The sequence below is a fragment of the Ochotona princeps genome, chromosome 15 (assembly GCF_030435755.1).
Source record: "Ochotona princeps isolate mOchPri1 chromosome 15, mOchPri1.hap1, whole genome shotgun sequence".
Classification (NCBI taxonomy): Eukaryota; Metazoa; Chordata; class Mammalia; order Lagomorpha; family Ochotonidae; genus Ochotona; species Ochotona princeps.
Window position 1 is genome coordinate 367,291 of NC_080846.1, and position 25,017 is coordinate 392,307.

The 25,017-nt window shown below is 63.5% G+C and overlaps 2 protein-coding genes across 4 annotated transcripts; one reads left to right on the forward strand and one right to left on the reverse strand.

The window, feature by feature from the left end:
- The first annotated feature begins 48 nt into the window (after positions 1-48).
- On the forward strand, positions 49-16,238 carry TUBGCP6 (tubulin gamma complex component 6). 3 transcript variants are annotated; one of them, XM_058673235.1, is made up of 26 exons: positions 53-777; positions 2,961-3,124; positions 5,062-5,272; positions 5,980-6,153; positions 7,688-7,809; positions 8,166-8,244; positions 8,352-8,461; positions 8,811-8,902; positions 9,112-9,251; positions 9,445-9,594; positions 10,423-10,504; positions 10,598-10,686; positions 10,834-10,949; positions 11,761-11,899; positions 12,116-12,187; positions 12,328-13,429; positions 13,518-13,573; positions 13,658-13,811; positions 13,893-14,061; positions 14,184-14,325; positions 14,426-14,620; positions 14,695-14,827; positions 14,907-15,120; positions 15,188-15,387; positions 15,459-15,564; positions 16,107-16,238. In XM_058673235.1, exons 1-25 carry the CDS (start codon positions 109-111, stop codon positions 15,548-15,550), a joined length of 4,866 nt encoding a protein of 1,621 aa, XP_058529218.1. In that variant the 5' UTR covers positions 53-108; the 3' UTR covers positions 15,551-15,564; positions 16,107-16,238. The 3 variants fall into 3 exon arrangements, with proteins under 3 accessions (XP_058529220.1, XP_058529218.1, XP_058529219.1); XM_058673236.1 differs by having other exon boundaries at positions 12,328-13,423; XM_058673237.1 differs by lacking the exons at positions 14,907-15,120; positions 15,188-15,387; positions 15,459-15,564; positions 16,107-16,238 and having other exon boundaries at positions 49-777; positions 14,430-14,620.
- SELENOO (selenoprotein O) lies at positions 15,575-24,629 on the reverse strand. Its single transcript, XM_058673238.1, has 9 exons — positions 24,092-24,629; positions 20,271-20,474; positions 19,589-19,766; positions 18,432-18,562; positions 17,829-18,109; positions 16,452-16,602; positions 16,114-16,299; positions 15,868-16,024; positions 15,575-15,793 (listed from the first exon to the last, which is right to left on the reverse strand). The coding sequence occupies exons 1-9, from the start codon at positions 24,616-24,618 to the stop codon at positions 15,662-15,664; spliced, it is 1,947 nt and encodes a 648-aa protein (XP_058529221.1). The 5' UTR covers positions 24,619-24,629; the 3' UTR covers positions 15,575-15,661.
- Positions 24,630-25,017: the final 388 nt, after the last annotated feature.

Genomic DNA, 25,017 nt, shown 5'->3' on the forward strand with positions numbered 1-25,017 from the left:
GAGGCGCGCCCCTCTGACGCGGCCGCGCGCGCCCGGGTGACGCGGCCCTGCGCGCCGGCGGCTGTGACGCGATCGGCGGGCGCGGCGGGCGCGCGGGCCGGGCCGGACATGGCGAGCATCACGCAGCTGCTGGACGAGCTGTGCGAGGCCGCCCTGCCGCCCGCCCGGAGCGGGGTGAGCCGCGCGCGGGCCAAGCGGAGGCTGAAGCGGGCGGCCTACGGCGCGCTCCTCGCTGGCCTCTTCCGCGACGAGGCGCGCCCGCTGCCCGCGCCCGCCGCGCTGCCCGCGAGGAACAGGTTGCTCATGCTGTCGTTCGAGCTGCGCGTGGGCGGCCTGGGCGCGCGCGCCGACCGCCTGGAGGAGCTGCTGGCGCGGCTGGGGCCGGCGGCCGAGGGGCACGGCGCGCTGGACCTGCTGGTGCGCCTGGCCGGCAGCGGCCCCCCGCAGGCGCTGCCCGCGGCGCGGGGCGGCTGGGCGCTCGGCGAGCCCGCGGGCCGCCGCCTGCCGCACGCCGGCTACGCCTGCTGCGCCCTGAGCGCGGCCGAGAGGGACGCCTGGGCGCTGCTGGCCGGCGAGGAGCGTGTGTGCCGCAGCATGGTGCAGGAGATGCTGCGGACCATGGAGGCCGCCCCGGGCACCGGCCTGCGCACCGCGGGGCCTGGCGCCTTCGGGGACGCGGCTGGAGACCGATTGCACAGGGACGCGCGCGACATGGACGTCCGCCTGGACCTGCCTCCCGTGCCGGACAGCGCAGACCTGTCTGGACTGGCCATTAAGGTAGGCTCTGCTCGTCTGCTTTCCCGTCTACCCGCGAGGCCCTCCCTCTGTCTCGGTAAGGTAGGACGGCTCCGGCCTGGCCACTACTTAATGCTGAGGAGGGCTCTGGTTGGTGTGAGCGCCCTGCCGCCCAAGCACCTGCTGTCCCCGCGAGGGCCCTGCCGTCCAGGCACCTGCTGTCCCCGCGAGGGCCCTGCCGTCCAGGCACCTGCTGTCCCCGCGAGGGCCCTGCCGCCCAGGCACCTGCTGTCCCCGCGAGGGCCCTGCCGCCCAGGCACCTGCTGTCCCCGCGAGGGCCTTGCTGTCCTGGCACCTGCTGTCCCCGCGAGGGCCCTGCCGCCCAGGCACCTGCTGTCCCCGCGAGGGCCTTGCTGTCCTGGCACCTGGTGGTTTTCTTTTCCCTAACTGGCCACGTTGGTCAGTCATTTCTTTTGCTTTCTGTTGCTGCTGTTTGAAATCTTTTTGGAGGGCCCGGCGGCGTGGCCCAGCGGCTAAAGTCCTCACCTTGAATGCGCTGGGATCCCATATGGGCACTGGTTCTGGTCCCGGCAGCTCCACTTCCCATCCAGCTCCCTGCTTGTGGCCTGGGAAAGCAGTCGAGGACGGCCCAAAGCTTTGGGACCCTGCACCCGTGTGGGAGACCTGGAGGAGGTTCCTGGCTGCTGGCTGGCTCGGCATCGGCACAGCACTGGCCATTGGGAGTGAATCATCGGACGGAGGATCTTGCTCTCTGTCTCTCCTCTTTTCTTTATATCTGACTTTGCAATAAAAATAAATAAACCTTAAAAAAGAAGAAATGAATAAATAAAAAAAAAAGAATTTTTTTTGGAAACTTGCTTAATTTTACTTGAAAGAGAGAGCCCAAGAGATCTCGCATCTGCTTGTTCAGTCCCCACATGGCCAGGACCGAGCCGGTCCGATGTTGGAATCCAGGAGCTTCTTCCAGGTCTGCCTTGTGGCTGCAGGGCTCCAAGGACTTGGGCCGTCCTGTGCTGCTTGCTCAGGTCACTAGCAGGGAGCTGCAAAGGACATGAACCAGTGCCTGTGTTGGACACTGACGCCGCAGGCGGTCAGCCTGTAGTGCCCCTGCACAGGCTCCTGCTGTGTGAATTTGAATTAATGGAAACAGCCATCGTTTCAGTTCCTCAGTTGCTGAAGCCACGTTTCAAGTGTGTGATGCACTGGCTCATGCTGTGTATGCAGTGCCGCAGGGCTGTGGTGCGGGACGCGCCCATGCTGCCGCAGGGCTGTGGTGCGGGACGCGCCCATGCTGCCGCAGGGCTGTGGTGCGGGACACCATGATCCACTTGCCTGTGCTGTGTATGCAGTGCTGTAGGACTGTGATGAGGGACGCCCCTACACTGCTGAGTAAATCGTTGTGGACTTAGTGTCCTGTCACTGAGCGGACACCTGTCCCGGGCTGTTTTTCACCCTTGTGTGGGTGGCCCATTTTCCAATGCGGGTCCAGCTGCAGCAGCCACATGGGGGCCCAGAAGCCACCTCATGCATTAGGGTGTCAGGACTGATTGATCAGTGAGAAGATGCTTAACGGAGAAGCGATTTTATTAAACTGTACTGCGGCCGTCACCCACTCTTGCAGGCTGACACCCTTTGTCTAAGAACACACAGACTTTCATATCCCGAAAAGCCGGGGTGACAAAGCTCTCGTGACTAAGGCCAGGACATTCAGGCCTTTGCTCATCACTGTCTTGGGTGGAACTTAGAGTCTCTAGGGATGGTTTTCCTGTCTGTTAAACCTGAACAAAGCCAAAAGGGAAGAGAACACAGCCAGGCTGAACAAAGGGAGAGAGGAGAAGCCTTGGGCTTAGGGGGCCTTCTCCCATCATTTACAACCCAGTGGAGATGTGGAGGAAAGTTAGCATTGGGACTTGGTTGCTCCAAGACACCAGGTGTTCCTGCTCGCTGTGCACCTCTGGCCCGCACTCGCCACTCCTTCATTAGGGCCCTCTGTGCTGCTTCCCACACAGTCTCCAGTCTTCTGATGTCCTGTGGAAGGTCTCGGGACTTCTTCCTGAGCTGCGTCTAGGCTGTGTCCTGTGAGGTTGGGAGTGGGTGGTCTTGGTGGCTGGTTCTGTCGAGTACTTGAGTGTAGCGTGGACTGTGCTGGCAAGTGAGAGGAGACCAGGAAGGACGGGAATGAGGCTTGGCTCTTCTGTTCCCAGGTCCCGCCAAGCCTGGACCCATGGGAGGATGAAGGCTTCCAGTCGGCGTCCAACCTGACTCCAGATTCCCAGTCTGAGCCCAGCGTGAGCCCAGACGTGGACCTGTGGGAAGCTGCGCTCACCTACGAACCCAGCCGGCGGAGGTGCTGGGAGCGGATTGGGTGGTGAGTGAGCCCGTGGCCTCCAGGCAGGGTGCAGGGGCTGCTGCCTTCTGGGGGTCGGAGATGTGGAGGGGAGGACCAAGGGTGGCAGGGCTGCCTTGCACTGCCCGCACGAGATGCCTCTTGGCATCCGTGGGAGTGGGTAGTGTGGTCACTGGGTAAGCAGTCTGGACCGAGAAGCCACTGCCCCTGTGGGCTCTGAGTGTCTGAGGGTGCGGTCACAGAGGCACCTCTTCTTGCCCAGTCCATGGGACCTTGGGGCTCCCTAGGGTCCTCTGAAGCAGCCCGTGGCTCCTGCTGGCCACTGCCCTAGCTGGCTCAGCTTCCTGGATGTGGCATTGCCCAGGGCTGGCCTGCTCCCTGGCACGGGGGTGCTGGCGTTGCAGTCCGCTCTGCTGCCCCTCATGGTTGAATGGCTGGCTCTGTGAGTCCGTGCCTTCTCTTGCCCATGCTTGCTGGTGGAGCTTCCCTTGTTGGGTTTTCCTAGGTTTAGCTGTTTGGGTCAAAGTCGAGCTACGATTGCCACCAGGTGACAGCTCTCGTCACCCTGCTTTGGCACCTGCTGCTCCTGCTCTCCGCTGAGAGCATTGGCTGAGCACCCCCCAGCCCGGGCCTGCAGTGCTGTGTTTAGGGTGCTAGAGGAGGGCATCCCGTCAGCAGCTGGGAGAGACACAGGCAGGAATGAAGGTTTTGTGGCTTCCAGGGACTAGGGGTGCATGGCCCATCCAGAGGGCGTACGTGGAGGCCAGGGCCCCGGAGGAGTGAACGTGAGTGCCTGGGACCTGAGGGGCAGCCGCTTGGCTGGTCCAGGGTGTTGTTCCATAGCTCTGGGCTGCTGCCATGCTGTCCTCCCTCCTGGGTGCCCACATCCCCAGGTCTCGCCAGCTGACCAGCCCTGACGTGCCCTGGGTACATACAGCTTCAGCATTTACTGGCTGACCTGCCCTGACCTGTCCTGGGTGCCCACAGCTCCGAGCTTTGCCAGCTGACTTGTCCTGGGTGCCCACAGCCCCAAGTCTCGCTGGCTGACCTGCCCTGGGTGCCCACAACCCTGGGCCTGACCTGCCCTGGCCTGTGAACTGAGGCCTCCTCCCTGTACATGCGGACATGTCCAGGTAGAGGTGGGTTGCACTGTTGAGACTGCAGCCCTGAGGTCTGCTCTATGTGATGGTGCAGACAGGTGCTGGAGTAGGAGCGTGACCCTACAGAGCCTGTTTGCTCATCCAAAGCTGAGCTGTAATTACTGGGAAAGGGGGGCTCCTAAACAGGGCCTCCGGGTCGGAGGAGGAGGGGCTGATCCCGGGCCAGCTCAAGGCCTGTGTCCCCCTCCCTGTGTCCCCCTCCCTGTGTCCTCCTCCCTGTGTCCTCCCTATGTCCTCCTCCCTGTGTCCTCCCTGTGTCCTCTTCCCTGTGTCCTCCTCCTTGTGTCCTCCTCCCTGTGTCCTCCCTGTGTCCTCCTCCCTGTGTCCTCCTCCCTGTGTCCTCCCCCCTGTGTCCTCCCTGTGTCTTCCCTGTGTTACCCTCCCTATGTCCCTCTCCTTGTATCCCCCAACCCACTGCACCGTGGCGCCAGATCTACTCCTCATGTTATACTAAAAAGCATCATTTATTGGAAAGGCAGAGTCACACTGACAGCAGAGGTGGGGCGGGGACATCCTCTGGCCTCAGCAGCTGGGACTGAGCAGGTCCTCTGTGGGCAGGGACAAGCACTTGGGCCATCCTGTGCTGGTTCCCCAGGTTCAGTAACGGTGCTGGATCCGTGACACAGCTGGCTTCTTATTCCTTCTTTCTGAAGCTGAGTAACTGTGTTGTGTACATAGCACACAGAGTGGTCAGCTCAAGGACGGCAGAGGCTTCTGGGCCACCACCTGGGCTGGACTGCGCCCTGTCCAGGCGCTGGCAGGCGGCCTTAGACGGATGTTGTGCTGTTTCCCTGGCAGGCCCCCTGGCCACCAAGAGGAGCCCTACCTCACTGAGGCGGGAAGGGACGCCTTTGACAGGTTCTGCCGGCTCCGCCAGGGGGCGCTGCAGGTGCTCAGCGGGGGTCTGCCGCATGCGCCATCCCCTGTGCAGGTGGAGGAGCCTGAGCTGGTGAAGGACGTGCTCAACATCCTGATTGGGGTTGTGTCCGCCACCTTCTCCCTGTGCCAGGTAAGACGCACCTGCTGTGGTAGCCTGCCCTGCACCAGGCATGGCTGGAGCCCTGAGCTCTCTAGGGAGCGCTGTGGGCTCCATCGTGTAGTCTGACTGCTGTTGCTGGTTTTCGGTGTTGACCCTTACATGGAGTAGATGGTTTGAGTGTCCAGTGTTTTGAGTGTTTTCTCTGGACAGGCTATGCCTCCAGGCACGTAGCAAGAAGCTGGGTTACAAGTGGAGCCGGAGTTGGGCTTGCTGTCACAGCTTCCTGGTGGCATGGGCCCAGCAGCCGCACGCTCAGCTCAGCACACCGTAGCCCTTCTGCCACACAAGGGTCCCCAGAGGGGCTGTCGGGACGCAGCACGTGCTCTCTGCTCGCTGCGTCGGTGTCCTCTGTGGGAGGGTTGATTCCAGTCCTGGCGCTCCACTTCCAGTCCAGCTCCCGGCTGATCTGCCTGTACACAGCTTGGGCCCCTGCATCCACATGGGAGACCCAGAAAAAGCTCCTGACTCAGGGCTTTGGCCTGGCGCCAGCCTGGTACACTTGAGGAGTGAACCGGCAGGCAGAAGATTCTGTCTCTTGCTGAAGCTCTGCCTGCCACACAGATCGGACACCTGGGTGTTTGCTTTAGGGGCTTTGGGGCATCTTGGGAGCAGGGGCTTGCTGGGTGTTAGGACAGATGCACACTGAGGATGTGTATCCCCTGTCGCCTGCCCCGCAGCTCACACAGGCCTTTGTGGTGAGGCGTGGCATCCATGTGTCGGGAGCGTCCCCTGAGAGCGTCAGCAGCCTCCTCTCAGAGGTGGCCGAGTATGGAACTTACTACATGCGCCTGAGCCACTTCTCGCTGCAGCCCGTCTCCGACTCCTTGTACAGCAAGGGCCTCGTATTCCAGGTAGGCCTTGGCTGCTAGGGTGCTTTGGGCCCCTCCCACGAGCACACCCCTCCCCGCCCCTCCCTTCCCTTCCTCTCCTCTCCTCTCCCCTCCCTTCTCCTTCCCTCTCCTCTCCTCTCCGCTCTGCCGTGTGAGCTCACACCCAGGAGTATACCCCTCCCTTCCTGTGTGTCAGCTTATATGCAGGAGTGCACCCTTCCCTCCCCTCCTGTGTGTCAGATGACACAGGCTACACAGTTCCTGGGGTTTGATCAAGTCAGGGGGATTTTAGCCTGTCCCCTACTGAATGGAACCCTGGTTTGGCAGGAGACAGCTGCAGACAAAAGTGTGGGGCCTGGGGCAAGCCAGTGATCTGTGCAGGGAACAGAGCAAGACAGCAAGTGAGCCATCTTGCTTGATGAGTTCAGCGCTGCATGTGGGTGTCTGCACCAGGATGCCTTGGGGATGTGTCTTTGCAAGAACTAAACCTTCCTAGGTGCTGGGGAGGCCCATAGAAGAGGACAGGTGTAGCTGATTGAGGACAGAGTGAGGAGACAGTGTGAGAAGACGGGTGTGAGGGGACAGGTGTGTGAGGAGACTGTGTGAGGGGACAGGTGTGAGGGGACAGTGTGTGAGGACAGGTGTGAGGAGACGGGTGTGAGGACAGGTGTGAGGAGACAGTGTGTGAGGGGACAGGTGTGTGAGGAGACTGTGTGAGGGGACAGTGTGTGAGGACAGGTGTGAGGGGACAGGTGTGAGGACAGGTGTGAAGGGACAGGTGTGAGGACAGGTGTGAGGAGACAGTGTGTGAGGGGACAGTGTGTGAGGACAGGTGTGAGGGGACAGGTGTGAGGACAGGTGTGAAGGGACAGGTGTGAGGAGACGGGTGTGAGGACAGGTGTGAGGGGACAGGTGTGAGGGGACAGGTGTGTGAGGAGACTGAGGACAGGTGTGAGGGGACAGGTGTGTGAGAAGACGGGTGTGAGGACAGGTGTGAGGGGCAGGTGTGAGAAGACGGGTGTGAGGACAGGTGTGAGGGGACAGGTGTGAGAGGACAGGTGTGAGGACAGGTTAGTGGTGACAGTGTGAGGGGACAGTGTGGGAGGACGCATCTGTGGAGCAGCAAGGCAGCTCTGCTCCTGTGCAGGGCTGGGCTCCTGGGCACTTCCGTCTGGAGGCTGGGGGCCCTGGAGGGTATTCCAAGGCAGGAAGGGTTAGGTTGCAGAATGTCGTTTGGCCATAGTGCAGTGGTATTGTCAATGAGGAGCTGATGCAGTGAGGTGTCCTGAGAGGGACCCCAAGGACTGCAGGCCATGGTGGGGGCCCGTGAGTGGCCAGGCTGGTGCCATGAGCAGGGAGGGCTTGTGGTCCTGGCCAGTCTGACAGGTGTGACCAGGGTGTGGCTTGGCCTCTCGTGTCCCGTCAGAGCACCTGCACCAAGCTCCCTGGGGTCATGCGTGTGAGGACGGTGTCAGAGCAAGGTCTGTCTTGCAGCTGGGCCTGCTGCTGCGTGTGGGGGCTGCGGCAGCCCATTGCAGCGCCTCTGTCCCCACAGGCCTTCAGCAGCGGCCTCCGGCGGTACCTGCAGTACTACCGGGCCTGCGCCCTCTCCACGCCGCCCACCCTCAGCCTGCTCACCATCGGCTTTCTTTTCAAGAAGCTGGGCCGGCAGCTCAGGTGAGTTCAGGGCTGGGGGCAGTTCTGCTGCTGGGCAAGGGGAGCCCCACGAGGCTGCTGCAGAATTGGGCCCAGGCTCCACTTAGGCAACATGCCGCCCCTTGGGCCTTGGCAGGCATCCGGGGAGGGGAAGCGTAGGACTGCTCGCCACCGGGCACCGGCCACCTGGGGGTGGGAGCTGGGAGCATGCATGTGCGCCGCACACCAGGAGAGGGCCACGGGTTGCTCATAAGGCCTGTGTCAGTGTGACCTGGCCAAGGAGGCAGCAGGTCAGGTGGCCTGGTGACCAGCATGGGGGGACGCACACAGGACTGGGCAGGTCATTGTGAAGATGCTATTTGTGCCACCTGGTGCAGGTACCTGGCTGAGCTCTGTGGTGTGGGCACTGCACTGCCAGGGACCAACGGAGGAGGGCCCAGGGCTGCGTTCCCAACTGTGAGTCATGTGGCGATGAGTGTGGTGGCATGGTCAGCCTGGGGTAGTGGGTGGCCACCCCAACCCTGCAACCCTGAGCCCTGAGCCAGCCGCCCCTGCCCACTCAGGGTGTGAAGCTGCTGTCCTACCTGTACCAGGAGGCCCTGGACAACTGCAGCAACGAGCACTACCCCGTGCTGCTGTCCCTGCTCAAGACCAGCTGCGAGCCCTACACACGGTGCGTGGGGGGGAGACCGCAGGGAACCCTGCACACGGTGCGTGGGTGGGGGAGACCGCAGGGAGCCCTGCACACGGTGCGTGGGTGGGGGAGAGCGCAGGGAGCCCTGCACACGGTGCGTGGGTGGGGGAGACCGCAGGGAGCCCTGCACACGGTGCGTGGGTGGGGGAGACCGCAGGGAGCCCTGCACACGGTGCGTGGGTGGGGGAGACTGCAGGGAGCCCTGCACACGGTGCATGGGTGGGGGAGACCACAGGGAGTCCTGCACGTGGTGGCGGCTGAGTCCAGACAGCGGGGTAGGGACTCTCCTGCCAGGCGCTTCAGTTGCCCTCATCTGCTGGCCCTGCAGCTTCATTCATGACTGGGTGTACAGTGGAGTCTTCAGGGACTTCTACGGGGAGTTCATGATCCAGGTGAACCAGGATTACCTCGGATGCAGAGGTAGGTACAGCTGAGGGCGGGGCTGTGTGTCCATGGGCGGGGCTCTGCACCTGTGGGTCTGGGCTCTGTATCCGTGGTCCTGGGCTCCGCACCCGTGGGCCTGACGGCCTGAGCTCTGCACCCGAGGGTCCGGGCACTGCACCCATGGGCCTGAGGGCGTGGGTTTGGTCATTGCTACACCAGCACCTGGTGTTCCGACCTGCCTGCAGACAAGTTGTACTGGAGCCACGGCTACGTGCTCCTCTCGAGGGAGGTGGAGGAGTGTGTACCTGTGTTCCTGAGGCACATCGCCCACGACGTGTATGTGTGTGGGAAGACGGTCAACCTGTTGAGACTCTGCTGCCCACAGGTGAGGCCTGGGACAGCCTTGGGGCTGGGTGGTGGCAGTGACCCCCTAAACGTGGGCCCTAAGAGCCCAGAGCTGCTGCAGTGCTGTTGGCAGGCTACCAGGCCCCCTGTCTGAGTCTGCCTTCTGTGCACCTGCATGGCACACCACTGCTCTCCTCCCCAGCTGTGCTCACCACACTCTCCCCCTCCCCCAGCACTACCTGTGCTGGTCCAGCATCCCAGTGCCTCGGATCTCAGTCATCTTCTCCCTGGAGGAGCTGAAGGAGATCGAGAAGGACTGTGCCGTGTATGTGGGGCGCATGGAGAGGGTGGCCCGGCACAGTTCCATCAGCAAGGAGGAGAAGGTATGCCCCTCCTTCCTGGCAACCCAGTGGGTGGTGGATGGGGGGTTCTCAAGCTCATTGGCCTGGTCAGTGCCCTGGGCAGCACTTTCTGCTGGAAGGGCCAGGCCAAGAAGCCTCTGGGTGCCCCTGTGTAGTGCTGTCTGGAGCAGGGCCAGGAGGCCCCTGCTGGGGTTGGCACCTGGTGGGCCACAGGGAGACCTCTTGTGCTTGTGTAGGGCAGGTGACAATGACCTAGAACCAGCCTGTCATGGCACCTTGTGGTTTAGGTGTCTGCCCTGTGTCCCCAGCTTGAGTGTCAGTACAACCTGAATCTGCTGGGGCTGTGGTGGGCAGCAGTGGGCAGCGCTGGGCTATGGTGGGCAGCAGTGGACAACGCTGGGCTGTGGTGGGCAGCAGTGGACAGCGTTGGGCTGTGGTGGGCAGTGGTGGACAGCGTTGGGCTGTGGTGGGCAGCAGTGGGCAATGTTGAGCTGTGGTGGACAGCAGTGGACAGCGCTGGGCAGTGGTGGGCAGCAGTGGACAGCGTTGGGCTGTGGTGGGCAGTGGTGGACAGCGTTGGGCTGTGGTGGGCAGCAGTGGGCAGTGTTGAGCTGTGGTGGACAGCAGTGGACAGCGCTGGGCAGTGGTGGGCAGCAGTGGACAGCGTTGGGCTGTGGTGGGCAGTGGTGGACAGCGTTGGGCTGTGGTGGGCAGCAGTGGGCAATGTTGAGCTGTGGTGGACAGCAGTGGACAGCGCTGGGCAGTGGTGGTGCCCCAGACTCAGCCACCGACCCAGCCATCCAGGTGGGGGGAGACACCAGGAACTTTGCCTACAATTGCTTTCTTTAGGAATTACGCATGGAAATTGCGAGGCAAGAACTGATTGTCCATGCCCGGGAAGCGGCTTCCCGGGTGCTGAGCGAGCTGAGCGGTGAGCCTGGCCCTGACTGTGCCCCTGTGGTGCCTGGCCCTGCGGAGCCCCACGGGGCCCCTCACAACCCTAATCCTTGCCCTCCCGGTGCAGATCAGCAGCTGTCGGAGCAGAAGGCCTTGGATGCCCAGAAGCGAGAGCAGTTCCAGAAGCTGAAAGAGCAATTTGAGAGGGAGCAGGAGGTGGGGGTCCCAGGCCCTGGGGATTGAGGGAGCAGGAGGTGGGGGTCCCAGGCCCTGGGGTTTATGAAGGAGCTTCAGTTGGGGGTCCCAGGCGCTGGGGTTTGAGGGAGCAGGAGGTGGGGGTTCCAGCGGCTGTGTGCTGTGCAGAGGCGCCTGGCGGCCCGACAGGAGGAGCTGGACGACGACTTCAGCTACGCCCGTGAGCTCCGCGACAGGGAGAAGCGGCTGCGGGCCCTGGAGGAGGAGCAGGAGAGGAAGGCCAGGTGGGCAGCAGCAGCGCTGAGTGGCTGTCCGAGGCTTTGGTCAATATAGTAGTTTTTTAAAAAGATCTATTTATGTGTTTGAAAGTCAGAGTTAGATTCCATCCCTTGCTGGTGTACTCCCCAAATGGCCACAACAGCCAGAGCGGGGCTGATCTGAAGCTGGGAGCCAGGAGCTTCCGGGTCTCCCACATGGATGCAAGGGCCCAAGTGCTTGGGCCGTCCTCTGCTGCTTGCCCAGGCCATAAGCAGGGAGCTGGGCGGGAAGTAGAGCAGCTGGGACTGGAACTGGTGTTGCCCACAAGATGGCAAGTGTAGCAGGTAGTGGCTGTACTTGCCCATTTAGCTCTTGATTGCCCCAGCAGGGAGCTGGGTGTTGATGGTGTCACCAGCTTGTCCTGCAAACTAGGAGAGCTGGTCACTTCCTGTCCAGCCCCAGGTCTTGTTTGTGGTGCCTGGAAAGGCTGTGCCTGGCTGTTTTCTCTCTACTTTGGGAATGACCAGGCTTGGGGGCCTGTAGCACCTGCTGCTGAGTGAAGGGAGCAGCTGGCACCCCGGGTGCTGTGGCTTTGTGGCTGTCTCTGCATCTCTCCCTGCTCAGAGGGCGGCCTTGTTCCCTGGAGACTCTTGCCCTGGTAGTCATGTGTCTTGGCTGTGCACCTGCTGTCTGGGTCCCCCAGTCTGCTGTGGTGGTCCCCCCCAGCTGCTGGCAGGAGACAGGGCTGGGCCTGGGCCAGGGACCCCTGGGTCCCAGCCATGGTGAGGTACCAGGTGAGGGGACTGTTGGGATAGGCATCTTGTGCCGTGGCTCCAGACAGGCGCTGGAGGACCGTTACAGCCGGCTCTCTGCTGAGGCAGCACGGCGCGAGCAGAAGGCGCTGTGGCGAACCCAGAGACAGCGGCTGGGGGAGGCGCGGCTTCGCTTCCTCCTGGAAGACGAGAGACATATCCAGGTAGCGTGGACATGGGTGATGGCTGCTGGTGGCTGTGGGCCTCTTGGAAGCCCCGGGGTGAAACGGGGCTGGGTATCTGGAAGCCAGTGGGTAGCCGCTGTGCTGATGTGGGCAGTGAGCTGTCTGAACACGGATGTGTCCCTTTGCGGACGGCGGGTGGCAAGATGGGCTTGCAGCCCTGTGCAGTGCTGCCTGTCCCAATCGATTTCACCTCAGGCATTGCTGGACACGGTGTCTGAGACATGCACATCTCCGGTGCCACCTGGGGTGGACCCACCGCACTCCCAGGTAAGGGGCCTAGGGCGGCCCGGGTGGTCTGAGCTGGGCTGGTGCACCTAGCCCGCCATGTCCTCTTGTCCTTGGACATAGCTGAGCCTCAAGACAGGCCTGGCTAGAAGGATGAGGCTGGTGTGCTGCACCTGTTTTAGGTCACGTCGACAGGCTGTGAGCACCCACCATCCCCCAGCTGTGACTCTGGACCCTCCTCGGCCAGCCTCAGTCTGGGCCAGTGTGTGCCTATGCTGCTCCCTGTCCAGGCCCCGGAAGTGGGGGCTGAAACCTCGGCCGGCCTCAGTCTGGGAGACTTCCTGCCCTCCAGCTCTGAGGGGCAGCAGCCTTCCCACACTGTTGTGGCACCTCTGCTGGAAGAAGCTCTGCAGACCGTCAGCTCCACCATGCTGTCCCAAGTCTCTGGGGAGACCCCTGCCCTGGCCAGAATACAAACCTGCCTCACCAGATCCGACGCCAGCATCAGGGTTGGGGAGAACGTGTCAGACGTGGCTCCCGCCCGGCCCCGGTGGAGTGTCCACGGGCACGTGTCCGACGCCAGCATCAGGGTTGGGGAGAACATATCGGACGTGGCCCCCGCCCGGCCCCGGTGGAGTGTCCACGGGCACATGTCCGACGCCAGCATCAGGGTTGGGGAGAACATATCGGACGTGGCCCCCGCCCGGCCCCGGTGGAGTGTCCACGGGCACGTGTCCGACGCCAGCATCAGGGTTGGGGAGAATGTGTCGGACGTGGCCCCCGCCCGGCCTCGGTGGAATGTTCACGGGCACGTGTCCGACGCCAGCATCAGGGTTGGGGAGAACATATCAGACGTGGCCCCCGCCCGGCCTCGGTGGAGTGTCCACGGGCACGTGTCCGACGCCAGCATCAGGGTTGGGGAGAATGTGTCGGACGTGGCCCCCGCCCGGCCTCGGTGGAATGTCCACGGGCACGTGTCCGACGCCAGCATTAGACTGGGGGAGGATGTGTCGGACGTGGCCCCCACCCGGCCTCGGTGGAGCGTCCACGGGCAGCCCCCTCAGTTGCACCTGATGCTGGGAGGGCCCTCCCCAGAAACCAAGGCCAGCACACCTAGTCCCAGCCCCCCTGCGTTGCAGTCAGACCTCAGCCTGGATGGTGAGCTGCATTCCTGTGAGGGGGCTCTGCCCGCTGTCTGCCCCTTGGGTCCAGGCAGTGGGGAGAGTACCACAGCTGGGCTGGATGCCCCCCAAGATGGTGACTTCGGGGAGGCGCCAGGTCAGGGTGAGACTGCGGGGCCCGGGAGGGGGCGGGGGAGGTGGTGCTACCCTTCCTGCCCTTCATAGCTCTCCTGTCCTTTTTGCTTGTGTAGGTCCCAGGAGGGGGGACACTGAAGACACCTCCCCACCTCTGCCCCTGAACTCACAGGTCAGGCTGGGTCACCCTGTGTGGGAGGGAGGCAGGTGCAGGGAGCTGGCCTGGGATGCAGTGTTTTGTGGTCATCTTTCTCAGGAAAGCTCAGCTGCCCAGAGCAGCCCGGGCCTGGTGGAGGCGGAGGCGGAGGCAGAGGCAGAGGCCCGGCGCCGCGACTGGGAGCAGGCCTACCTGGCAGGCCTGGCCAGCCAGTACCACCCAGAGCACTACCCCGACAACTACGAGGCCATGTGTGAGTGGCCTGGCTGGCGGGGGTGGGGGGTGCGCCGGGCCACGGCCTCCCAAGGTGCCAGTGGCTGTCCTGTCCCCACAGCAGAGGCGCCTGCCGCACACTTGATCCGTCAGCTGCGTCCCCGGGCCTCTGCCTTCCCGGTGGACCCCCAGGTGCAGTCGGCCACAGATGAGGCCGCCGTGCAGCTGAGCGAGCTGCTGACGCTGCCCGTGCTCATGAACCGCTCCCTTTCGGCCCCACTGGCCGCCCAGTGAGTGGTCCTCCCACCACCCCGCCATGGCCCGTCCCCCACTTACACCCCTGACACCGAGCCCACCCCAGCATCTCCCTGGTGGACAGGGCCTAGTGAGTGGTCCTTGCCTCCGCCCACAGCATCTCCCTGGTGAACAAGGCCGTGGTTGACTACTTCTTTGTGGAGCTGCAGCTCGAGGCGCACTTTGAGGCGCTGCGGCACTTCCTGCTAATGGAGGACGGCGAGTTCGCCCAGTCCCTCAGTGACCTGCTGTTTGAGAAGGTGACGCATGGCCATGTGGGCAGGCTTGCGGGGAGAGGTGGCTGCTGGGCCCAGGGCTGTGCGGGGGCCGCTCTGGACGTGTGTCCTTCCCCTGCCTCAGCTAGGGGCCGGGCAGAGTCCTGGGGAACTCCTCAGCCCGCTCTTCCTCCACACCGTGCTCAGCAAGGCGCTGCAGTGCAGCCTGCACGGGGACTCGCCGCTCGCTGCCAACCTCTCCTTCGCCCTCAAGCACCTGCCCGAGGCCTTCGCCCCGAACGCCCCTGACGTGCTAAGCTGCCTGGAGCTCAGATACAAGGTCAGCAGTGCCCTGGGATGCCTGGTGAGGGCGGGGGCCGTGCCTGGCAGCGCTGAGCTGGGCTTCCCCGGCAGGTGGACTGGCCCCTCAACATCGTCATCACCGACGGCTGTCTGAGCAGGTACGGCGCCATCTTTTCCTTCCTGCTGCAGCTGAAGCTCATGATGTGGACGCTCAAGGACATCTGCTTCCACCTCAAGCGCACGGGTGAGGCCGCCTGGGCCTGTCCCTCGGGCCTGTCCCTCAGCCAGCGGTGGCCCGGGGCTCACCCTCTGCCCTCCCGCAGCCCTGCTGAGCCACATGGCGCACTCGGTGCAGTTCCGCCAGCTGCAGCTGTTCAAGCATGAGATGCAGCACTTCGTGAAGGTCACCCAGGGCTACATTGCCAACCAGATCCTGCACGTGACCTGGTGCGAGTTCAGGGCCAGGCTGGCCACCGTGGGCGACCTGGAAGAGATCCAGCGGGCCCATGCCGAGTACCTGCACAAGGCTGTCTTCAGGTGAGGCGCGGTGCCCGGGCTGGCCCCTGGTCCTGGCAGCACCCACGCTGACTGCTGTGCCCGGCAGGGGTCTGCTGACCGAGAAGGCTGCCCCGGTGATGAACATCATCCACAGCGTTTTCAGCCTTGTGCGGAAATTCCGCAGCCAGCTCATCTCCCAGCCCTGGGGCCCGGCCGGCGGCCCCCGCGGCTCCGAGCACCCCAACTTCGCCCTCATGCAGCAGTCCTACCATGCCTTCAAGTACTATTCCCACTTTCTCTTCAAAGGTGAGGCCCCTCCGGCGCGGGGCGGGGCGGGGCGGGGTGGGGCGGGCAGGTCTGAGTGCCTCCCTCCCCAGTGGTGACCAAGCTGGTGAACCGCGGCTACCAGCCACATCTGGAGGACTTTCTGCTGCGCATCAACTTCAACCACTACTACCAGGACGCCTAAAGCCCACGGCCCAGGTAGGGGACCCCAGTGACCCAGTGACCACACGCACAGCAGCCTCCAAGCTGTGGGTTTACTCGGGGTGGGGCACAGCAGCGCCAGGCAGAGGCAGGCCTATGAGGAACACGACACGCACAGCTCGGCTGCCCACAGCGGAGGCTTGGCGCTGTCACGGTGCTCCTTGTCGGCCGACTCTGCTTCACCCTCACCGTAGGGAGCCTCCAGCAGCTTCAGCAGGCGCCGCACCTATAGGAGAGGGCGGGTGAGGGGTGTCCGGGCACCCTGCTCCCTCCCCGGTCCTGTGGGGCAGGGGTGCTTGCCTCGGAGAAGTCGCCCTTCTCAGCAGCCTCGATGGCGTTTTGCGCCATGTAGTTCCGCAGCACATAGCGGGGGTTGCTGGACTGCATGGTGCGCAGGCGCTCGGCCTGCCAGGCGGCAGAGTCACTTGCACCCTCGGCGTCCTGCTGCAGTCGGGCTCTGGAATTGCATCCCCAGGGGTGGCTAAGGACAGCCTGCGGTGCACCCCACCACCTGAAACGCCCCCTCCCTGCCCCCACAGGACGCACCTGTACACACGCACCCAGTCGGCCCAGTGGCGGCTGTTGCTGGCCTGCAGGTCTGCTGGACTTAGCTGCTCCAGCCGGGCCCGCTGCTCCATGCGCTCCAGCTCACGCGTGACACTGGCCTGCCCACCAAGCAGTGCCACCAGCTGGGGGTTTGACTGTGCCAACGTCAGCATCACTGAGAGCTGCCTGCGGGTCAGCTAATAGTTGGCACTGGCTTGGAGGCCCCCACCCATGGCCTGGCCAGACCCCAAGGGTAAGCTCTCCACCTCACAGCGCTGGACCCTCGCTCAGTCACTGGAGCGCCCACTCAGGACCTGCCCAGACGCCAGCCCACCCACCGGGGGTCCATGCGAGGTTGGCAGGCCAGCTTCAGTTCCTCCAGCGAGGCGCACTGTGCAGTCAGCTTGGCCAGGAATGCAGGCAGGCATGGCGACTCCGGCTCCACGGGGCAGGAGCTGAGCTCCCGGAAGGTGTTGGTGAAGTCGGCCCCTGGGACACAAGGCACACCGGCTCCTGTCCCCGCCCCCCCCCCCCCCCAGGCCTGCCAGGACCCCATGTAGCTGGGACTGCTGCTAGGGTGCAGCTCTGTCCCAGTCTGAGTTCCAGTTCCCTGCTAATGTGCCTGGGAAAACTGAACATCCCAAGTACTGGTTCCCCGTGCCCAGGAGGGAGATCTGGGAGAGGCTCTTGGCTCCCGCCTAGCTGTCAGATCACCTGGGAATGACCCAGCAGATGGAAGCTCTCTCTTAAAAATAAAGTTGTGACAAGGGGCTGTGTTGTGGCACGGGCATCCCACAGGGTGCTGGTTCAAGTCCAGCTGTTCTTTGTTAACACTGCCTCTGTAGAGGCAGTGCAGCGTGGCCTGTGTCCTTGGGTCCCTGTACCCACGTGGGAGACCCAGAGGAAGCACATGGCCCAGCCTTGGCCACTGTGGCCATGTGGAGGTGAGCTAGCAGATGGAAGACCTGTCCCTCCCCCCATCTTCTCACACATCTTACAAGCACAGAGCAAAACTGGGCAGGCCAGGCCCCTGGTTACTTGGTTAGGGGTAGAGACCTTGCCGAGCCATGTTCAGTAACAGAGCAGCAGCCAACAGAGTGGACACGCAGATCTTCAGCTGGCTCCCCGTCCCCCTAGATGGCTACCACAGCCTAAGACCCCAGCCGGATCTACCCATGGTCAGGATAGCATGGGCCCTGGGGTCTGTGAGCAGCGGCTGCCTGCCCTTGTGCCCAGTTGGAACATGGCACCAAGCTTTGGGGGAGCGTGATGCTTGGTTCAATGCCCAGGCTGGCCTATATTGGAGAGCCTGGGTTCCAGCCCCCATACTTCTGCTTGAGCCTCCTGCTGATGTACACAGGGGAGCCCTGGCCAGGTGGGCACCCATGAAATAGCAGCTGACAGCATAGGTGTCTGCCAGCTGTCAGGGCAGGGCTAAGCCCAGCAGGCCAGGTGCCCAACACACTGTGGACCTCTGAGGAGTGAGCCATCAGTGCCCACTTGGAGCCAGACACACTGAGCACAGGTGCCAGTGGAACTCACGGGCAGCACTGTGCCCTGCAGGGAGACTGAGAAAGGACTCACTTGGGGCCCTTCCACTCAGCTAAGCTGGGCTGTGGGGGAGCCCAACGTAGTCCTACATCCCAGGGTTCCAACGGCTACTGTGGAACAAGGCCCCACTAGGGACCTAGGCTGCCGGAGCCCGCCCTGCTCACCGGTCAGGTGCATGGTCTCCAGGAGCGTGGTCACCAGGGATGTGTCCTCCTCCCGCTCGGTCACCACGAGGCCCAGCTTCCTGCGCATCTTGTACAGGTAGTGCTTCTGGAACTCGGTGTCGAATTCCTCGGCCAGGACAGCCTGCCCCAGCTCACGGGGCAACTCGGGCTCAAGTGCCTCGGCCAGCTTCTGTAGGTTCCACTTGCATACCTCGGGCTGCCTGCTGTAGGCATAGTACCCGGCCGTGTCAGAGGCGTTGCACACATGCTGGGGGTCATACCTGTCACCAGGAAACAGCAGTGCTGAATACCAGACACCCCCGGACAGCTGCCTGGTGGCTACTCCCCACCTGCCCAGGGTGGCCCTGCCTCCTGCCACACCCCATGCCTGGCAGTGGGTGAGACCCACGTGGCAGTGCCTTGGGGAGGCTCGGCTCCTTGCTCACCTGGGCCGTTCCCTACCGCCTCCCAGGGCCTAAGTGTGGGGTCCTTCACCCTGAGAGAGACACGGGGGTGGGGGTGGCCAGGAGAGGCCAGGGGGCCACAGGCATGCAGGCAGTCCCACACCTCAGGGGCCAAGCACTTTGCTCCCGCCCCTCTCACCTGTCCAGGAAGCCAAAGGGCCCGTAGTCTATGGTCAGCCCCACAACGCTCATGTTATCCGTGTTGAGCACACCGTGGCAGAAGCCGACACATTGCCACTCGGCCACTAACCAGGCCGTGCGCCTGGTCACCTGTGTCGGGACAGCTGCCGTTGCCCCAGGCTGCACAGCCCCCTCCCTCCCAGCAGCCAGCTGCCCTCCTGCTGAGGCCTCTAGGAGGCAGCTCAGGGCGCCCTGCAGGACAGAGGACAGCTGGTCCCTGAGGCCCAGGGCCACTTGCACCTTCTGTTCCATAAGCTCAGATTCTCACTTCCACAGAAACCAGAGAAATCTGGATACGATATTCCTGACACTTTGGGCAGGGAGGGGCCCTCAGGGGGAGCAACAGGTGGCCACACTGCTGGCACCAGGGGGCCCAGGTCACTGTGTCCAGGGTCCCCGAGCATGAGCCCACAGACTGGCAATGGTACAGCCATGTGGGGCCACCAGCCAGCACCCCTAGACACTAGGTGGCTGCCTGGGTTTGCCTTGCCCCAGCATGGCCACAGTGCCCCAAGAACGGGCAGCACAGCCCTCCTGGCCCTGCTGACTGGGGCGGGGGAGTGGAGCAAATGCTGTGCGCCCTGTGTCTGGGAATACGGGTGGGATGTCTGGCCAGAGCCAGGAGCCTGGCCCAACAGCACAGACGTGGATCAGAACACAGCCCCACATACATCAGCCTGTTGACCCCATGGTAGATGTATCCGCAGGGACCCTGGCTGCTCCCCCAACCCTCCCCCTCACCCACATGAATGTTAACCACAGCCCCCTAGTCCAGGCTAGGGGCATAGGTGGGCTGACGGCCCCCAGTTGTGCTATAAGCAGGGGGAAGGTTCCCATCTCAGCCAATCATTCCCACTGCACCTCCCTCTGCCCTCCCTCCATGAAGGTCCCTCTGGGTCCTGCGGGGCTAACCCACTGCCAGCCTGGACAGTAGGCATGGCAGCCGCCGGCTCTAGGACTGTGGTGCCCCCCAACCATGAGGGTCCCACTGGGCCCTGCAAGGCTAACCCATTGCCAGCCTGGACAGTAGGTATGGCAGCCGCCGGCTCTGGGGCTGTGCGAGGCAATAATCTGGCGGGGGTGTCACAGGGGGCCGGCACTGCCTGGCTCACCCACCTCCCGGAAGAAAGCCGCGTTCCTGTGTACGGGGTCGGTGTGGGCAGCCTGCACCTCGGGGTAGAACGAGCCAATCACGTAGTTGAGCATCTGCACCCGGAGGTCGTTCCTCCCCACACTGGGGCCCGCACGCCCCGTGAGCTCGTCTGCGCACTTAAAAATCTCAAAGGACCCGAACCTGGGGAGAGAGCCACGTGTGTGCCACGTCAGACGTGACGCAGCCTGGCATCAGCAGGCCCCCTCAGCCCTGGGGCCCTCCCAGAGGCCGGGGGAGGCCAGGGTTCTGTGCGGTCCTGGAGCCCTGGGGGGCGGCACAGCCACGTTCTGCAAGCCTGGCTCAGGTTCTTGGGCCTGGAGAGGAGTCCGCCACAGGGGTTCCAACCCAGGGGCCTCGGCCAGCATGCTGGGGCTTGTGCGGACATGACCCGAGGCCATTTCCCTGTCGGCCTCATGCTGGTGTTCTTGTTGGGCCCCGCAGGACAGCCCCGCGTGCCTCCCCTGAGCTGCCCGCAGGGATGGCCCAGCTCAAGTGTCCACACACAAGCCAAGACTGCGACCCAGGAAACCAAGGGCCTCTCCCCGAGCTGCCCTAATCCACGGCCTGCAGGGCCCCTCACAGGCGACAGGCATGTCCCCAAGGCCAGGGCAGGTGCGGTTCTGGGCACAGCCCGGCAGGCATTACCTCATGAATGTGGGGGCCATGCGCAGGATGACAGCACAGGCCTCGTGCTTGGGGTTCCCATCGTAGAACATGTCACGCTCCACAGTGGACTCAGACGTGATGCAGGACCCAGCCCGCGTGGTGGGGATCCCCAGGTGGAACATGGCCTCACTGCACAGGAACTCACGGATGCTTGATCGCAGCACCTTGCGCCCGTCAGCCTGTCTGCAGGGACACAGGTGACAGTGCTGCCAGGGCCAGCCAGGGGCTGAGCCCAGCATGCACGTAGCAGCAGCTACTGCTCTTGAGGCCAGGAGCCCATGGCACGGCCAAGAGCCCACATCACAGCCCTGGAGCCCACCTCACGGCCAGGAGCCCATGGCACAGTCCGGGAGCCCACCTCACAGCCAGGAGCCCATGGCACAGCCTGGGAGCCCACCTCACGGCCAGGAACCCATGGCACAGCCCGGAAGCCCACATCACAGCCAGGAGCCCACCTCACAGCCTGGGAGCCCACCTCATGACCAAGAGCCCTTGGCACGGCCAGGAGCCCACCTGGTAGCCAGAAGCCCTCGGCAGTCAGGAGCCTACCTCATGGCCAGAAGCCCACCTCACGACCAGGAGCCCACCTCATGGCCAGGAGCCCATGGCACAGCCCGGGAGCCCACCTCACGGCCAAGAGCCCACGTCACGGGCAGGAACCCACCTCACGGCCCGGGAGCCTACCTCATGGCCAGGAGCCCTTGGCACAGCCAGGAGCCCTCAGCACGGCCAGGAGCCCGTGGCACAGCCTGTAGAAATCCCGGCTGGCTTCCTGCTCCTGAAGCTAGAGGGTGGCCCAAGGACTCAGGGTCCCCACCCATCACCTGAGAGGGAGACCAGGACAGCACCCACAGCCAGAGGAGCCGGCACCTCAGCCAGTGTGGTCAGTACCCACAGAGAGCTGGGACAGCGACCATAGCCAGTGTGGTGAGATCCTGCGGTCCCTGCACTGTGGATCTTCAGGAAACCATCTCCCTCCCTTAGGAGCTCAACGGCAGTGGGAAAGGGCCAAGCAGTACAAATAGGACAGTCACTCTGTCCTCACTATGACACTCCCCATGTGCACGGTCACTCTGTCCTCATGACACTCCCCGTGCACACGGTCACTCTGTCCTCATGACACTCCCCGTGTGCATGGTCACCCTGTCCTCATGATACTACCCATGTGCACGGTAACTCTGTCCTCACCATGACACTCCCCGTGTACACGGTCACTCTGTCCTCACCATGACACTCCCCGTGTACACGGTCACTCTGTCCTCACCATGACACTCCCCGTGTACACGGTCACTCTGGCCTCACCATGACACTCCCCGTGTGCACGGTCACTCTGTCCTCATGACACTCCCCATGTACACGGTCACTGTGTCCTCATGACACTCCCCGTGTACACGGTCACCGTGTCCTCATGACACTCCCCATGTGCACGGTCACCCTGTCCTCATGACACTCCCCATGTGCACGGTCACTCTGTCCTCACCATGACACTCCCCGTGTGCACGGTCACCCTGTCCTCATGACACTCCCCGTGTACACGGTCACCGTGTCCTCATGACACTCCCCGTGTACACGGTCACCGTGTCCTCATGACACTCCCCGTGTACATGGTCACCGTGTCCTCATGACACTCCCCGTGTACACGGTCACCGTGTCCTCATGACACTCCCCGTGTGCACAGTCACTCTGTCCTCACCATGATACTCCCCGTGTACACGGTCACCCTGTCCTCATGACACTCCCCGTGTGCACGGTCACTCTGTCCTCACCATGACACTCCCCGTGTACACGGTCACTGTGTCCTCATGACACTCCCCGTGTGCACAGTCACTCTGTCCTCACCATGACACTCCCCGTGTGCACGGTCACTCTGTCCTCACCATGACACTCCCCGTGTGCACGGTCACCCTGTCCTCACCATGACACTCCCCGTGTGCACAGTCACTCTGTCCTCATGACACTCCCCGTGTACACGGTCACTGTGTCCTCATGACACTCTCCGTGTACACGGTCACTGTGTCCTCATGACACTCCCCGTGTGCACAGTCACTCTGTCCTCACCATGACACTCCCCGTGTGCACGGTCACCCTGTCCTCATGACACTCCCCGTGTACACGGTCACTGTGTCCTCATGACACTCTCCGTGTACACGGTCACTGTGTCCTCATGACACTCCCCGTGTGCACAGTCACTCTGTCCTCACCATGACACTCCCCGTGTACACGGTCACTCTGTCCTCACCATGACACTCCCCGTGTGCACAGTCACTCTGTCCTCACCATGACACTCCCCGTGTACACGGTCACTCTGTCCTCATGACACTCCCCGTGTGCACAGTCACTCTGTCCTCACCATGACACTCCCCGTGTGCACGGTCACCCTGTCCTCATGACACTCCCCGTGTACACGGTCACTGTGTCCTCATGACACTCCCCGTGTGCACAGTCACTCTGTCCTCACCATGACACTCCCCGTGTGCACGGTCACTCTGTCCTCACCATGACACTCCCCGTGTGCACGGTCACCCTGTCCTCATGACACTCCCCGTGTACACGGTCACTCTGTCCTCATGACACTCCCCATGTGCACAGTCACTCTGTCCTCACCATGACACTCCCCATGTGCACGGTCACCCTGTCCTCATGACACTCCCCGTGTACACGGTCACTGTGTCCTCATGACACTCCCCGTGTACACGGTCACTGTGTCCTCATACACTCTCCGTGTGCACGGTCACAGTGTCCTCATGACACTCCCCGTGTACACGGTCACTGTCCTCATGACACTCCCTGTGTGCACAGTCACTGTGTCCTCATGACACTCCCCGTGTGCACGGTCACTCTGTCCTCATGACACTCCCCGTGTGCACGGTCACTCTGTCCTCATGACACTCTCCGTGTGCACGGTCACTGTGTCCTCATGACACTCCCCGTGTGCACGGTCACTCTGTCCTCATGACACTCTCCGTGTACACGGTCACTGTGTCCTCATGACACTCCCCGTGTGCACGGTCACTCTGTCCTCACCATGACACTCCCCGTGTGCACGGTCACTGTGTCCTCATGACACTCCCCGTGTGCACGGTCACTGTCCTCATGACACTCCCTGTGTACACAGTCACTGTGTCCTCATGACACTCCCCGTGTGCACGGTCACCCTGTCCTCACAACACTCCCAGTGGGTCGTCACTGCCAGCTCAGCCACCCTGGTCTCCCGCACCTTCCGTAGAAATGCCTGCTGTCGTCCTGTCTCCCTTTGATCGTTGGTCTGCTCATCATTCCAGCAGTCTCTGAATTCTTCATTTTGACCCCTTGCAAGGCACACAGATGTGTATTCCAGCTGTGGCTTTCACTGCCACTGGCACCTCTTTACCCAAAAACCTTTCTTGTCCCCTGGTTCACTTATTCACTGTTCACTTGCCTATTCTGGTCACTTCAAAGAAATCATTGCCAAATCATTGCCAAGTCCACCGCAGGGCTTTCCCCTTTGAAGACTTTGCCCTGTGGATTGTTTTATTTTAAACCAAGTGAGCGAGCAGGGAGGGAGGCAGGGACGGTGTACGGATGGTCACCCACAGGGACAGGCACCCCACGTACAGTGCACCCCGCACTCCGCTGACACAAGGCGGGCACCCCGCTGACACAGGGCGGGCACCCCGCGCACAGGACGCCCCACTGACACAGGGCGGGCACCCCGCTGACACAGGGCGGGCACCCCGCCCCAACCCTGCTGCCCCAACGCCCGGCGGCTGGGCAGACCGCCTGCAGGAAGTGCCCAGCGCCCACCCCGGCGCAGCGCCCACCTGGAAAAGGGCGTGGGCCCGGCGCCCTTGAGCTGCAGCTCCCAGCGCTCGCCGGCCTCGGTGCACACCTCGCCCAGGTACATGGCGGCGCCGTCGCCCAGCTGCCCGGCGAACTGGCCGAACTGGTGGCCGCAGTAGCAGTGCGCGGCGGGCTCGGAGCCCGGCAGCAGAGCGTTGCCGCTGAGGAAGTGCGCGGCCTCGGCCTCGGCCTCGGCGGGCGGCGCGCCCAGGCCCAGCAGCGCCAGCGCGGGCTCCGACAGCGCCACGACGCGCGGCCGCAGCAGCGGCGCGGGCCGCACGCGGACGAAGCAGGCCCCGGGCACGGCGCGCGGCGTGGGCGCGGCGCCCTCGGGCCCGGGCGGCGGCGTCTCCACCGGCAGCTCGCGCAGGGCGCGGTTGTCGAAGCGCAGTCCGGCCAGCCAGCGCGCCTCGGGCTCCATGGCGGCGGCCGAGCAGCAGGCCGCGGGCCGCGGGCGGCAGGCCCCGAGGCCGAGGGACCGGGAGCAGGCGGCTCTCAGCGCCGCCATCCGCCGCCCCGCTCCGGCCGGAAGCTTTTATGTCCCGACAGGAAGCCCCGCCCAATCGCGGCCGCGCCCCCTCAGGCTTGCTCGTGATTGGTTGGCTCGTCCGTCAGTCCGCATCCGGAGCGGCGGGTGCCGGGTGCCCCCGGGGAGGGCTGGGGAGGCCGCCGGGGCGCTGTCACCTGCTGGTGGCCCCCGGCTGGCCGAGGTCCCGGGGCGCTGCGTGCTCGGGTTTGGCCCGGGGCAGCCCCAGGGCGTGGGCGCAGGAAGCCTAGTGGCCCCTAGGGCGGCCCAGAGGCTCTAGCGTGGCACGGGACGCCTGGCAAAGCTGAGGGACAGGTGAGGTGCGCTGCACGTCTCCTGCTGACCCTGCCCTTTAGCCGCATCCTCCCAGTTCCTCCCAGC